Source organism: Leptosomus discolor, chromosome 1, assembly GCF_034619465.1.
Source record: "Leptosomus discolor isolate bLepDis1 chromosome 1, bLepDis1.hap2, whole genome shotgun sequence".
Taxonomy (NCBI): domain Eukaryota; kingdom Metazoa; phylum Chordata; class Aves; order Leptosomiformes; family Leptosomidae; genus Leptosomus; species Leptosomus discolor.
Genome location: NC_141391.1, coordinates 28,240,922 through 28,257,455, shown reverse-complemented (window position 1 = coordinate 28,257,455; position 16,534 = coordinate 28,240,922). Strand labels below are relative to the sequence as shown.

The following is a 16,534-nucleotide window of genomic DNA, read 5'->3' as shown; positions in this document are numbered from 1 at the left end:
TCACCCACTTTATACCAGATCATCTTGACGCTGAATCGCTAAACATAAAGAATAAAAATGTTTTCTATCTTTAACAAATATTAGTGCTGATAAACAGCTGAACTGTGTTCAATTTATTTCACTTTTTAATTACTCTTATGAAAAATGCCATTTAAAGCCAGAAAAGCACTACAGCCATACATATGTAGGTAACTGATGCCAACAAAAGACTCTTTCAGAGCTTAAAATCTCAACTAGTTCCTTCTGGTGAAACCTCTAATTTTGTTTTGAATACAGCAGGCCTATGCTCTTGCTTGTGAATTACACTCCTAAGGCTGTTCTTTCCTTTTATTCTTAAATGGCCTTCCTTTCTCTACATATTAAGCCCATTTCTGTTCTCTTTAGTTATAATCAGAAAGTTATCATGGCACAGCCATAATCCCTGAGCTAGACTCCATTTCTCTGTAGTCTTCTCCCTTGGCCAGTAAGTAAACAAGTTTGTCCCAGTACCACTTTTCTTGTTTTCAGATCCTAGGTCACAATTTGGTAGGCAGCATGGCACTCACCTTAATTCCATCATGAGAAACTGAGCAGGCAAGGGTCCAAGAGCTGGCAGAGCGCTGATTTGGCTCTTTTCCCCTCACTTACCCACTTAGTCTGCTTTTGCCCTAACTTGCTTACCATAAATGTTAGCCACGTGTAAGAGGATAAACAAAATTCCAGATCCACAACAAAAGTCACACCGGCGTAGTTTGAGGACTCCTTGTACTTGGCCTTCACGCAACTCCTTGAGATAACAGGCTCCGGCCCCAGTCACACCATCATCGTTTAAGAGACCGACAAAAGAGCTTCTGTATTTGTCCGCCTAAGTCATGGTATAAAGAGTGGGACAGATCAACTATCAAAAGATGGAGCTAGAGAAGGTCATGCTCCTCTTCTCCTCTTTGCAGTTCACAGACCATGAACAAATATTCCAAGACATGCAGAAAAGTATTTATAGGCAACACTACAGGTATGGGGCAAAATCAACTTTCTAATTCATGTTATTTGAAGACAGCAGGGACTGGTGTTGTAGGTTCCCCTTGCTGAGGCACGAGAAAATATAAAATACTTGCATGACAAGATGTGCTGCTTTTTTTTTCTTTTTACTTATTTGAAATAACGTTAGATGAATAATATAAAATCATAGAATCATTCAAGTTGGAAAAGACCTTTGAGATCATCAAGTCCAATCAACAACCCTCCTCTACCAAGTACACCCCTAAACCATACCTCCAAGCACGACATCTAAACGACCTTTAAACACATTAAGGGATGGTGACTCAACCACCTCCCTGGGCAGCCTATTCCAATGTCTGACAACCCTTTCAGTGATAAAATTTTTCATAATGTCCAGCCTACCCTGATGCAACTTGAGTCCATTCCCTCTTCTTCTAATATTAATTACGTGTGAGAAGAGACCAGCACCTACCCCTCTACAATGTCCTTTCAGGTAGTTGTAGAGAGCGATAAGGTCTCCCCTCAGCCTCCTTTTCTTAAGACTAAATAGCCCCAGTTCCCTCAGCTGCTCTTCATAAGACTTATTCTCCAGGCCTTTCACCAGCTTTGTTGCCCTTTTCTACACTATCTCCAGCACCTCAATGTCCTTCTTGTATTGGGGTGCCCAAAACTGAACACCATAATATATGAACATATATTCATTCACTGAATCACATTTTGAAACTGCTCTTGATTTCAGCTGGATCACTAATGGACTATGGCACAATTCAGCTTAAGTGAAGTCCGATTTATTCAATTTACAGCATTAGATAGCCATCACAACCTTGTTGCTACTGCAAAATTCCTGATACAGGAGACAGAAGTTTGAAGTGTGCCATTCTACCGTGGATGTTGGTAGTCTGTGCTGCGTCTTTAACTTAGATCTTTTGTGCAGTCTCTTAGAATGATCTGGCTTAAAAATCAAAAATACTAAAACAATAGTCTTGGTACCACTGAAATTCTGCCAAAATATATCTGAGCTGCAAAACACTGGCTTTGATGTCTTTCTGAAGAGAGCAGAACTATAGCTAAATTAAATTTCTAGATTTTTCACCTGTTACAGATTCTAAAGACACTGCTAATAAATGTGAATTATTTCAGACAGACAAATATTAATGTTTCGATCACAACTTCATCCCTTCTAAATGCAGTTTTACCATCTTCAGTCAAGCACGAAATCAGAAATGCTCTGAAATGTGAACAGCTCATTTTTCACTATGTCAACAAATAGACTCAGGAAAGCAAAGACCATCTTACCATCTAGCTAAGTAGTCTGCAAGATGATAATGTCACAAGTTCCAAAGGCTCTAAAAAATCAGCTAGCACTTTGTTATCATAATGATTCTTTGTATTATGAAAAATAGCATGCTGTTACAACTGACAGGCTGTTACAACTCTGCCAAGTAGAAGCAGATGTGGAAGGTAAGCTTTCCAATGAACAAAAAGGTTTTGGTATAGAGTTGGAATATATTAAATGCAATTTGCTTTAATTATACTTTTGCCACTAGAAAGCTTTCAAATAGCATGGAAAGAAGGCTCACAAATGCTGGGTTCTCAAGGAGCAACTCTGTTTTAAGAATTGATAGTAATCAGTTCAACAAGAGCCAACTTTCTTCAACTTTAATTACTCCCATTACATTAAACCTTGAAACATCTCAAGTCCAAGTATTTGTCCACCTACCAGAAGAACAACTTGAAAATCATGATCAATGTCACCATGTGGTGATACCTGCCATAAGAAAATGATGGTATTACTAAGAAAAAATAGCACCCTGTGCTCCATTATCTTTACTTAGTTTTAAATTTCTCTAACCTGGATCTCAGATAAAAGAAAACATTTAAGGATGTATTGGGATTGCGCAGCAAGGTTTTGGTAGTGGGGGGGAGGCTACAGGGGTGGCTTCTGTGAGAAGCTGCTAGAAGTTTTCCCTGTGCCCAATAGAGCCAATGCCAGCTGGCTCCAAGAAAGACCCACTGCTGCCTGAGGCCAAGTCCATCAGTGACAGCAGCAGAGCCTCTTCAGAAAGAAAAAAAAGTTAAGTTACTGCACAGGAGCAACTGCAGCTCAAGAGAGGAGTGAGAATATGTGAGAGCAACAACTCGGCAGACACCAAGGTCAGTGGAGAAAGGAGGGGGAGGAAGTGCTCCAAGAACCAGAGCAGAGGTTCCTCTGCAGCCTGTGGTGAAGACCATGGTGAGGCAGGTGAGGCAGGCTGTCCCCCTGCAGCCCGTGACAGACCCCACGCCAGACCAGGTGGATGTGCCCTGAAGGAGGCTGCAACCCCCTGGGAAGCCCATGCTGGAGCAGGCTCCTGCCAGGACCTGTGAACCCATGGAGACGAAGGAGCCCACACTGGAGTAGCTTTGTTGGCAGGACTTGAGACCCCATGGGGGACACACACTGGAGCAGTGTGTTCCTAAAGGACTGCACCCCCCTGGAAGGGACCCATGCTGGAGCAGCTCATGAAGACCAGCAGCCCATGGGAAGGACTCATGTTAGAGAAGTTCACGGAGGACCGTCTCCTATGGGAGGGACCCCACGCTGGAACATGGGAAGAATGAGAGGAGTCCTCCTCTAAGGAGGAAGGAGCAGCAGAGACAGCGTGTGACAAACTGACCACAACCCCCATTGCCTGGCCCCCTGCAACGCTGGAGGGTATGAGGCAGAGAAATTTGGACTAGAGTTGAGCCCAGGAAGAAGGAAGGGTGGGGAGAAGGTGTTTTAAGGTGTGGTTTTATTTATTACCCTACTTTGATTCGATTTGTAATAAACTAAATTAATTTCCCCAAGTCGAGTCTGCTTTGCCTGTGACAGTAATTGGTGAGTGATCTCCCCTTGCCCTTATCTCGACTCATAAGCCTTTTCTTATATTTTCTCTCTGCTGTCCAGCTGAAGAGGGGAGTGACAGAGAAGCTTAGGTGGGCACCTGACATGCAGCCAGGGCCAACCTATCACAAAGGAAAATAAGGAAAATACAAACTCTTATCTCACTACTTGTCCTCTGACGTAGCAAAGGCATTTTCAAAAGTCTCTAGAGGTACAGTCTCTTCTGTGCTTGTCCAGCACAATGAACAGGATAACATACTTTAATATCCCACTCTCAGCAACGGTAGATGATGACAAAACTGTTCAATCTGTGACAGACAAATCCCGGTTCACTGTTCTTAATACCATTAATTGGCTGTGCTTCTTACGAAGCAGTAACACAAGCTGAGTACACACGAGCTGAAAATACGCTAACTTGAAGCATTTTTTCTAGGAAGTATATTATTAACTCGACTAATAAAATTTGTTGCCAATTACTCATAGAGCTATATATTACATATTAAAAAAAGGTATTAAAGTAACATAATCTAGCCACCTGTTACCACACAGAGGTATAGCTACATTTAGGAATATCCACATTAAGTACAAACTTTGGATGGAAAAAAAAAAGGCTTGTTAATGTGTTTTGTTTACCCCTTAACCTGTTCTTTCTTTGTTCTCTAAAAACAAAAACCCACAACTATATATAGAATTCACATCAGCCATCTGACAAAGTTCTTTGACAAGCCATTGAGGATTCTGTTAAGTAGGTGCAATCAGAATTTTAACTCTATGCAACATGTCCATCAGAGACAATGCATCCATATGAATAGTCTTATAATGGAACCTTTAAAGAGGTAGGCAACCATAACTGCAAATCAAAATTTAGAGAGTTTCTCAAGATAAAAGTCTTATAAGAATTTATGTGTAAAGAGCCTGGACAAGGAATACAATCGTAAAACTACGGAAAGCCCAGGCATCTGAGTAGACTTCGAGAATTTCACTTTCTTGCTAGAGTAGGTTGAGTGTTTTTTCATGAGACGCAATTACCATTTTATTGACACCTCTCTTTGTAATCATCAAAAATAGTCCACAATAAGGGAAAGTCATAACAAAAATCATATTCCAAGAGGCAACATGGACTTCCCTCAATTAGATTCAATGTTCTTAAACTCCCAAAGTCTACCTAAACTCTTTCCTTTCAAGAACAACAAAAGCATACATCTCACCACTGGTACTCACCACTGTCTTCAACCATGAAATGAAAAATGTCACTGGTGGCATTGTCACCTCCTCGTAAAACATAGCATATCTTCATATCATCAATATCAGCTGGAAAGAGTCAAGAAAAAACAGATTTTGTTTTAAATGCTGAAGGTAGGAAACTGTTTGTATAGAAAAACCTGACATGTATTAAATAGTTTAGCTTCAACAGAGAGAGGTCATAGTTCTCCAGCAGAGCTCAGGAATTTCAGTATTAACAGCGTTGAAGTTTTACAGATACCATTCATTCTCCCTCCCTTCACTTCCCCCTCCCCAGTGCCCTCTTTCTTTTAAGATGTATTTACAAAAAGAACTGAAAGAAAATGTAAAAATATGGGCTCAACAGCCAGAACTATCTCATATTTTTAGTGGTGCATTTTCTTAACCAGAGGTGTATCTCCACTAAGATACTGATTCTGTCATTCTTCATCCTGAGAACTGCTGCAGAGGTCACAGAAAAACTGTGCCTGGAACCCAAGCAAAACCCAGGGTGTTTTCTATGTCAAATTCTACCCTCCAATCAAGAGGCAAGACAAATGAGTCCACATGACCCCCTTCCCCCCAACCCCACCTCTAGAACTAAATTACTTATGGCATGTGGTCTACCTCTAGGATAGGTTATCTACACATTCTGCAGTACAGAGCGCTCAATTTCTTTAGTCCGCCACAAAAATGGCCTCTCTACCAGATCATCCTTCCTATCAGCATGTTTTCAAAGGATATGGGATATAATCTATATGAACTGTCATAAATAGTGCTCACTTACACTGACTGACTGTTTTAAAAACCTGAACAGACACAATCAAAGTAGACAGATAAGACTTCATCAAGAAAAAATTCAATGCACAATTTTGAATCATCAATTGCAATAAAGAAAGTATGTAAAAAGTAAACAAATATTTATTAATGTTGTGTTTTCTGGTTTCTTTGAGAAGTGATGAGAGACATGTAATACATAAAACCTAATTTTTGTTACTTTCTTTGAAAGACTGCTGTTGGTAAAAATCCATGTCTGATACTTTTTTAAGAAAAAGTGTTAGAAATTAATAGCATAAAGTGGAGTTCAAGCACTACCCAAGTTCTCCTCCCATGCTTGGGCATATGCATTAGTAAAAAGAAGCCAAAAGCACTTTTGTAAGAGCTCCTCACAATCCTCAGTTCCAAAAGTAACCAGACATCTTAGAGGGCAAACAAGTTAAGAGCATTATCAGCAAATATATGGCTCTGAAGAATCTCTTCCATAAATGTTTGAAAGTTAAAGATCAAAAATTCATGGGGCTGTAAAGAGGACACAAACAAATACCCTCTTCATGCCAGTGAAGCAAATAAATCTTTCATCCTGCAAACACTTACACAAGCACTCAGCTCTGCCCATGGGGGTAGCCTTATCAAAATCCATGGTTCCAACATATATAAAGATAAGCACTTGAGCCAGTGTTTGCAGGACCAGGACCACCTCATCAAAAAAAAAAAAAAGCCACTTGTCAGCCAAACGTCTCAATTTTGTCCAAAGAGTTTCAAAGGAATGACCTGATTTCTACCCATTAAGAACATATTCAGAGTCACTTGAGCAATTCTACGCTTTCCTTCCACAGGTGATTAGGTTATGCTAGTTATAGTAAAACTTGCCTAGTTGTAAGCACAATTCATTACTGTGTAACTACAGTGCCTGCTAAATATTAATGGGATACTGGAATTCTCCAATAATTTTGAAATCCATCCAACATAATTTTCTATTAAAAAAAAAAGACAAAGTATCTCCACTAGATAAGGGCACTGATTTCCAATTTAAAATTCTGCAAAACTGATGTGGTTATTAAAGGTTACATGTATTAACATATATTGTTTAAGAAACAAATGGACTTCACAACATAATTCACTTGTCTCTCTGAAAACACTTCCCTGAAAAAGAAGATAAAAAGCATGATCAGGGGTGAATGCTGAATAAAACAATTTCTTGCAAAATACTGCCTATTTGGCTGGAGTATGTGGATAACTTTGGCCTCAGGAGGCTACGTGGAGTGCTAAGACATCAACCAAGCTATACTATTGCCAAGTCAGATCTTTACTCTCCACTATTGCTTCCCCTTCTTTCTGGCTCCTCAGCACACCTGCAGAGCTGTGGGATGTGACCTGGCCCTTACAAACTTACCCACGTGGAACTGAGGACTCACAAAAGAGCACTCAGCAGTCTGTCACACTTCGTACATTCAAAACATTATCCAAACATCGGCTACCTACCTGTTATATACCACTAAATTCCTTTAAATATGAAAGACTTGATGGTTCCTTAATAGACTTTCTCCACTTTTAAACAAATTATCTAATCTTAATGAATATCTGCTATGAATAAATTCCAGCCCTGACTTGCAGAGACGAGTGCAGTACAATTATGCATACACAATAGTCTTTGTATGTATTTTTGTCCTACAATAGCACTAGACTAGAAATTACCATGTGGCAAGCATTTTTCTTTAAGCTTTCTCGGCATTTACCGTAACCAAATTGTAGATATAAAGCATCAAGAAATACTAAAGAATTAAAAGTGCTGCTTTCAGGTTTAACATGAAGTAAGAGATAGTACTTGAATAAAATTAGGAATTGCTTAATGTATTTTAATATTTTATTTTGTTACTGCCACTTGCCCATCTCTCTCTCTCATTCAGATTATTTTAACAATTACATAGAAAAGAATAAAAAGCACCAACCATTTGCAGCATTTGGGGACCTTTTATCAAGAAGTTAATTCTTCCACACTCTAATACCCCCTTTGAGCAACCCCCAATTAACTCTACGAGCCTCACGAGCAAAAGATTACCTGCTGTACTTGTGGCAGAAGTATTTGATGTATACTAATTAGAAAGCCCCACACTGATTGTTCCTGAACAAAATACACAACAAATCTCCTGGACATACTATATTATGCACAACTGCATTTTGACTGGAGGCTTTTAGCTCATCTTGCAAGCTAGGCTAATTTCCTTTCTAGCACTTGATAAAATTTTGTGGGCAGATATTTAAAAGCAATCTCAAGCATAAGGCAGAAAGCTGTTTGCTAAACAATTGCTCCGCCTTCTCTTTCAGTTACAGGCAATCCCAGACTGCTCAAGCTACACGCACACAATCTGATTTCATCAATGTTACTCACTCCAAGCAGTCAGGCTGCCTGTTCATACAGCCACAGACCCAAATCCAAGGAATGGGAGTATAAGGTGGTAAAGTATTAGGATGGACTGCAGAAACTATTGAGCAGCTTTCAAGACTCATGTGCATGTGACCCTGAACAGCCTCATCTGACTGCAAAGTTGGACAAGTTTTGAGCAGGGGTTGGACCTAACAAGCTCCAGAGGTCCCCTCCAACATAAATTGGAAGACTGTAACAGTGTTTTACAAGCCCCATCAGGACCCACACATGTTAATGAAACTGGAACTATTCAGCATTTTGTAAGAGGCTGCCCCACATGGCAGGATAGGACCCCTAAAGAAGGGGGAGATCAAAACATGAAAAGAAAGTGTGTAACAGCAGGTCCAATAGTCAATACAGGAGCAACCCAAAGTCAAAACTATTACTCAGGGCTGGTTGCAAAATGTGCACTTGCATTGGTATCATTAAGAATACAACAGAAGAGGGTCTTGTTTACTCCTGCCCTGAATATTAGATAACTGTTTATCTCAGTATAGCATAAGCATGAAATACGCATAAATTCACTACTCTGGATTTGACAACACTTTGCACACTAATGGTAGTGGGACACAAGGTGAGGGGCAACAGTGATCTACCCAGTTTTGAGTACGCAGCTTGGTCTACGTGAGACCTCTGTGTCTCATATCACTTCTCAAAACCACAGCCGCCTAGGTTCAGGCAAGAACTTTTGTCTCCCTGCCACTCACAACCTCTCCCATATCCAAAGCAGCTACAGACAAGAGGGCATCTGAGGAAAAAGGAAAGGACAGTGCCCTTTCAACCATGATTTTCACTCGCAGATTATTCTATGACTTCCAGCAAGTTCTTTTCACCTGTCCTCAGCAGAGGTATTATCCCTGAGGAAGCTTGATGCTTTCTGCCTTTCATGCAGCCTTTCCAGACACCTCTTCTCCCTCAAGTGCTTGACCTTGCATTCACAAGACATTTTTATGTGTTTGTTTCATAAAATACAAGCCATTATAGAAAACATTCGGGAAGTTGAGAAGAGAGATATCACAGAAATAACACAGATGCTCAGGCGGTATTTGCTCATAGAGGCCAAAGAACAAAATTATTGAAGAAATGTGTATTTTTAAAAACACTCTTCAACTCAACACAAAATAGAGTGCTCGTACCAGTACTGTCAGGGAACCTATGAATTTATATCACTTTCTGGGGATGCTCACTAGCTTTAAAACCAAATTTTCCTACGGGTTACATGCTTCTCACCCAGCCCAGGCAGCCCTAGGATATTAAGAAAGCCTGCGTCTTGAAGACCAGTGAGCACGCCACATGGTCGGACTGCCAGTTGAACGCCAAGTAACAACTTCTTTTTGGTCATCTGACAAATGTACGCCTGGCCATGTGGCACAAAAGAGAATGGAATGTGTACTATCCCAAGTGCCTCCCCTCCTCGAAAAAAGTAGGGTATCACTGTGCTATGCAGTGGTCTGCTTTCAAGGAACATCCACTCAATAATTCTACATTCTCCAGTGTAAGAGAAAACCCACAAAAAAAGTGATAAACCACTTACTTGCTTACTCCCATTCTCTTCTGTTTCTCACTTATTCCCAAAACAATACTCTTAATACTACTCACAGTTCACTACTGAAGCTTAGACATGGTTTGGTCCCTCCTCATCCTCTTTTTTCGCATTAACACTGCAAAACTTAGGGCACTCCAGCCATTCAAAGGTTCATCAGGCCTGTTTGCAAGATTTGGTATATCTGACAAGAACATCACTACACTTAAGACTGTAACATGGGATACATATCACTATGGGCTCTCTGAAGTGAAATACAGCCAACCAGAAGTGTTCCCCTCCAGCCTTACCACCTACACAGCCCAGCCTGTCTGGGCCTCTTTAACTTCATGCTGTCTGCTCACTCCACAGCTGCAGGAGGCTCCAAGAAACCTTATTTCATTGTTAATTAACCACCTATTAACTCATTGCAAAGCAACACGGAAAATTCTCTGGAGAATAGCTAATGCTCTCCTCTCAGTTAAATTTACTTCATGGCCTTGTGTTGAGGCTTTATTTTGGAACACACGGCACATGTGGTTTTTGTCCTATTTATACCACCTAGATTTCAGTTCCATGTAAAAAGTAAGTACCACTGACATCATTTTAAAACATTTACATTACCTTTTAATTTACCACAAACACTTTGTGGTTAAGATTCATGTAATTAATGCAATAAATGCATCCATATTATTTCCCCATGTTTGGGAAATTATTTTGCTTTTACAGCAAAGCGCACTCAGATTGTGTAGCAACTGATACCCTAGCCATAGTATGACCGTTAGTTAATAATAGCCTGGCCACTCCCATAGTATTTTCTAAATAAAACTGCTTAAAAAAGGTACTCAGTCTCTAAAGACGTGGAACCACGTGCAGCCCAATTTTGTTATCCAAATTTCTATAGCTGATGGAAAGTCCAAATCACAGTCATTCAGACTGTGACTTTTCCAAAGCGAAGATGCTTCTTTATTCAGCGTTTATCCAGTAGATAACCTTTTCTGTTTAAAGCTGTCACAGATGCAATAAATAATAAACAGAACTAAAAAATAATAAAGCCATTATAAATAAGCTCACTGTTGAAAAGTTTCTCCCATCAATTATTATAGAGTTTAGCATGAAAAAGAATGTTTCCAGTGATCTAAAGAAAGCACGGGGTACTGCAATACCTTGGGTGAACTGGCTGATGCTATGGTTGCCTTTCCCCAGGTGGATCAGAAAGCCATGGCGTGGACCCTCTGTGATTCTGATCTTAAGAGTAACTCGTAAACTGTCTCTGTCTTCCACTTTCAGCACCTTGTTGGTAATCAGAAACCCGATGTGACCGGTGGCCAGAATACGGAGAGTCTGAGCACCCTTATTTATTACAATTTGAGGTGCACTGTTGTCCACAGCCATTATTCGAATCTTCATAGTCTGAGGTTTCCTCGTTTCAAATACAGTGTTGGGGAAGACATAGAAATCAGTATGAGTGCCATCTGTAACAGTGAAAGAGAAGCTATCCTCAACTGATTCTGTGCCATCGTGTTTGTAGCTGATTAGATTTTCATTTAGATCTTGTTTAGTGAAGGTGGTGACCGGTTTGGAGTTATTGAACATGATCTGACCATGAACTGGTATTTGAGTGATGATAAATTTCAGCAATGCATCGGGTGTATCTCTGTCTTCTGCAGTCAGTTCAAATGGCGTTATCAGTTTGTATTCATTTTCACTCACCACCAGGTTATGGATTGTGACAACAGGTTTCTTATTGTCCACATCGCTGATAGAAATTCTGAAAGTACGAAATACAGGGTTATAGCCATCAGTCACCTCAAACTCAAAGCTGTCCATTTTCACCTCATCTTCTGAAGTGTGAATGTAATAGATTTTATTGCCTGCTAATAGGAGTTGAGTAAAAGTGGAGATGGGTACCCCAGGCTGATCTGTGCATTCAAGATGACCACGAACAGGTGCTCTGGTAATGGTGAAAACCAAGTTCTCATCTGGACTATTCAGGTCACTGGTGCTAAGCAAATCAGTAGTAAGGGTTACTTTCCCTCCCTCCTTCAGGGAAACTCCTTTGCTGATTACGTCTGGGAAGACAATATCAATGCTACCTATTGTCACATAAAAGTAGCGGTCAATGAGAGGATTTATTCCATCTGTCACATCAAACTTGATAAGATCACGAACTCCTTCTTGGCCAAAATGCATGTATCGAATTAAGTTTCTATCCACTTCATCTTGGGTGAAGTTCATCCCCAGGGTGATATTCTCAACTCCACCTGAAGGCTTTATTCTCTGCAACAGGCCTTGTCCTGGCCCGTATCTTATAATGTATGTCAAGGTTTTGTCTTCAGAATCCAGGTCAGTAGCCTTCAATATTCTGTTATGAATAGTTCTAGTTTCCCCTATTTCTATCTCCAAACCATCGTTGATGGCCATTCTGGGTGTCTCATCATCTACTGGAATAACCATGATGAGTACCATTTTCCTAACACTATGTTTACCATCTGTGAGTTTCACCTCAAAACTGTCCTCCTTTGTCTCAGAGTCATCATGTTCATAGAGTATGTTGGAGCTCTCTGCTATCTGATCCAAGGTGAAGCTCTCCACTAGGACAGTTCCATTGGCCAGCTGGTTCACAATGTGGCCATGCCTGGGAAGCCTGGTGATTGTGAACACTAACTCATCAGCAGGGATGTCTGCATCAACTGCATTGAGGATAGGGGTATCAATAACCAGGCTCATGCCTTCCATCACAACAAACTCTCGCATAAAGATTTCAGGCTCTTCATCGTTGCTCGGCATAATGACAATGGGGAAAAACTGCCTTTGGGAAAAGTTAATGCCATCAGAACAGCGGAATGCAAATCTGTCTTCAACAGGCTCTACACCCTTATGTATACTTTGGACATAAAAAATATGCCCTTGACGGAGGTCTTTCAAGGTAAAAGCACTTATAGCTACACCTGCTCTGGATTTTTCAGATCCTGGGGCTGGAGAGATGTTCTCCACATACCCAGATGTGGGCTGAGCAACAATGGTACAGAGTAAATCATCACTGGGAGTATCGACATCTTCAGCCCTGAGGTGAGCAAGAGTAATGACCCGTTTGTCACCTTCCGTTACTGTGAACTGCTCCCCCACAAAAACCTCTGGGGCTTGACTGTCAACAGGAAGAATAGTCACCAAGACTGAAACTCCTTGAACAACATTGCCCCTGATGCTCCACTCCTCAGAGAGGTCAGACAAGGTGAGGTTGAAAGTATCTTCTTTGGGCAGAAGGCCTATTTCACCACTAGTGTGAGCGTATACCACAGCACCATCCAGTAGATCTCTCTGGGAAAATCTCTCTGCAGGCACCCCTCGGACCAGGATGTTCCCATGCCGAGGAGGATCCTCTACAATGAAGGTCAACATTAAGTCATCGGTATCCTCGTCTGTGCCCTGAATGACATTAGCAGTGATTTCAGCAGCACCATTCTCCAGCACATCCAGGTAGGAACCAAGAGTGCCTGGGGGCAACCGTAGTGTAGGAACCTCATCATCAACTGGGTGTACATTCATTTTCAGTGTGATGGGCACAAAATGAACCCCATCACTCACATCAAGCCTGCAGGCATCACTGTTGGTCTCAGCTCCACTGTGCACATACACCACCCTCCCTTCTCTGATATCCTCCAGGCCAAAGACACCTCCTGGAATCAAACTGTACCCAGAAAGCTGCAGCTGGCCATACCGAGGAGCCTGGGTCAGGATAAATCTGAGACGGGCAAGTTCAGTGTCTGTGTCACTGGCATCCAGCTCTGTTGGACTAAGGACATGGCTGCCTCCCTCAGGCAGAGTGAAGCCAGTATTAGTGATTTCAGGCGGCTGGTTATCCACAGGCTGCAAGTAGATGGTGAAAGTCCCTTCAGCTGCATTGCCAGCTGCATCTTGCACTTGATACTGAAACTGAATCAAATGAGGAGCCACTCCCAGTTCTTCCTGTGGGGGGCGGTACGAGATCTTGTGATGATTGATCTGGGCTTGGGTGAAGTGGGTAACTTCCACGGAGTGATCCTCAGTCAGCACAAGGGATCCAAGGCGGGCTCCATATACATCTGGAGGGTGGTTAGTGTCCGTGTCAGTGGGGGGCTGGGTTATTGTGTAGCGGAGTTCACGGTCCTCTGAATCCTGATCTGTGTAACACAAGTGCTTCCTCCGCAGCGGGGTCACCTGCTGTTCTGCAACTATTAAGTGCAGGCTGCTGCTGCTATGCAGCTCTGGGGCTAGTCTGTCCACAGGATGTACCCGGATCACAAAAGTCTGTGGTCCAGAGCGGTTGGGTGGGTCATTGTCATCCTGGACTCTAAAGACAAACTGGTCCAACACAACCCCAGGGCCAGGGCTGTGAGGCCCGAAGTGGTGGTAATAGAGACGCCCTTCCACAATGTCCTGCTGCAGCCACTCTCTCACTGGCTTTTCATAGATTAGGGAGCTCCCCGCTAAACCCGGCACCCTCCTCCAAGAAAAACCCTCCTCCTCCTCCTCTTCCCAGCCAGGAGGTGGCTGTGCTTGACGAAGGAGGAGCTGCCCAGCAGCGGGGCCAGACTCCACTGTGAAGAGCAGGATGGCATCCTGCGAGTCAATGTCAGTGGCACTAAGAGTACGGGCGGTGATGGGCACTGTTTCACCCTCAGCCATGGCCAGCCCCGTGTTAGCATTGAGTAGGGGTGGCTGGTCATCAGTGGGCACCAGGGTAATGGGGAAAAGGAACTCAACGCGGTGACGAGAGCCACCATCTTCCAGCCGCAGCACCAGATTGTCACTGAGCGGAGACTCGCTGCCGTCATGCTGGTAAATGACCCGGCCTGCTGCCAGCTCAGCCACCGTGAAGTGTTTACGAGGGGCAGCAGGTGCTGGGGTGTCCTCCAAGAGAGTGAGGTGGCCGTGCCTCAGCCCTGCCACCACACTGACCCGTACATGCTCAAGGTCATCCTCATCACTGATCACCAGGTTGGGGCTGGGACCGGGGCCTGACAGAGGCCGTGACTGCCCTTCATAGAGCACAAGCCCAGTGTTGCGGGTCACCACAGGGGCCAGGGTGTTCATGGGCTTCACCACAATCACAAAGGCAAAGGGCTCCGAGGCTGCACCCTCTGGGTCCAACACCTCCAGCTCGAGCTCGAAGAGCCGCTCCCGATCCGAGTCCTCCACGGGTGGCTGGTAGGCGATGCGCAGCTCTCTCACGTCCCGCTGGCTGAAGGAGGAGACAGGCAAGCTCCGGTCGTCTGTGCTGACCATGTGGCCCTGGCCGGGGCCAAAGGGAGAGGTGATGTTGAAGAGCAGCAGGTCTGGTGGTGACTCCGTGTCCTCAGCTGCCAGCATGTCAGGCGTGAGGGCGGTGAGGACAAACTGGTCCACCTCCATCATGAGCATGGCCAAGAAGCTGGGTTTGGGGGCCACATTCTCAGTCCCGGCCCGGATCCGCACCAGCACCTGGAAATACTCGCGCTTCAGCAGCGCCCCACCACCTGCCGCCTCCCGCAGCTCCGCCACCAGCGGCACCAGGTCACGGTTGGGGGAGCCGCCGGCTGCCGTGTGGCGGTAGCGCAGCCCCAGGCGCAGGAACTCCTCGCAGTCCCACATCGAGGCCGGCACTGGGCCGGCCCCCGCCGCCTCCCCACCCGCGGCCACGGGCCCTGCCGCCGGGGGGTAGTTGAGGATCTCTCCGTAGCGGGGCAGCCCGGACAGCGGCGGCAGCAGGCCCACCCGGCAGCGCTGCCGACCCGGCTCGAAGGCGAACTCCAGGCTGCGGCCGTCCAGAGGGTTGCTGGTGCCCCGCAGGCGCTCCACGGTGAGGGGCAGGTTGCGGGTGACGATCTCCAGCTGGGTGAAGAGCACCTCCACCTCCAGCACCAGGGGCAGCACCAAGGCGCGGCTCGGCGAGTCGTAGCGCAGCTGCAGGCGGACGCGGTCCCGAGCGGGGCTGCGGCCGCCCAGGTGGGAGTACTGCACCTCGCGGGCCCCGAAGTCGCAGGGGAAGCGCCTGGGGCTCAGGCGGCCCGGGCGCTGCCACAGCGGGTCCTCGTCCAGCACGGTGAGGTGGCACCGGTCCCCCGGTTGCACCTGCAGCACCAGGTCCCGCGCCGGGTCCAGCCAGGCGGAGCGGCCCAGGGGTACTCGCAGCCCGCGGTTGGCCACCACGACGGGGTCCGCCTCTGGTTCCCAGGGCGAGGAGACCGCGGCGCTGCCTGGCGGCGGCTCCGGCGCCCCCACCCAGACGCACCCGGTCAGCAGCAGCAGCAAGCCGGCCAGCAGCCGCCGCGGCGCGGCGGAGAGAGCCTGCATCGTCCTTGCCGGCGGAGCGAAGCGCCGGGAGCCCCCAGCAGCGGCGTCTGCGCTGCACAGGGGCCGAGTTTCGGCCCCGCTTCTGCCGCCGGCGCAGCCCGTCCGCAGCCGCTCGCCCCACGAACACGCTGCGCTCTGAAGGGGAGCGCGCCCCGCTCCGGAGGGGAGCCCCGCCAGCTGCGGAGACCCGCCCTGCGCCTCCGAGAGGCCAATAGGCACCCGTGGGGGGCGAGGCCGTCTGGCGCGATTGGACAGAGCCGCTTGCCAATCTTGCGAGCTACGGTGGAGAGGACCGCCTCTCTCTCCCTCCCTCCCCCGGCCCCTCAACAGGTTGTTGGGGAGAAGGCGCCGAGAAATCGGCGGGCCGAGCCGCGGCCGTGCGGGAGCGGGGAGGAAGGGGGAGGCGGGCGGCACGGATCGCCTCGCC

General features: G+C 45.5%; 1 protein-coding gene across 1 annotated transcript in view; it reads right to left on the bottom strand.

The window, feature by feature from the left end:
- FREM2 (FRAS1 related extracellular matrix 2) overlaps window positions 1-16,107 on the bottom strand; it is a 142,872-nt gene extending 126,765 nt beyond the window's left edge. The window contains exons 1-2 of the mRNA XM_086481908.1: window positions 10,959-16,107; window positions 5,066-5,155 (exon numbers count right to left, since the gene is read on the bottom strand). Of these exons, the coding sequence (XP_086338034.1) occupies window positions 5,066-5,155; window positions 10,959-16,107 (5,239 nt within the window). The remainder of the gene's footprint in view (window positions 1-5,065; window positions 5,156-10,958) is intronic.
- Window positions 16,108-16,534: the final 427 nt, after the last annotated feature.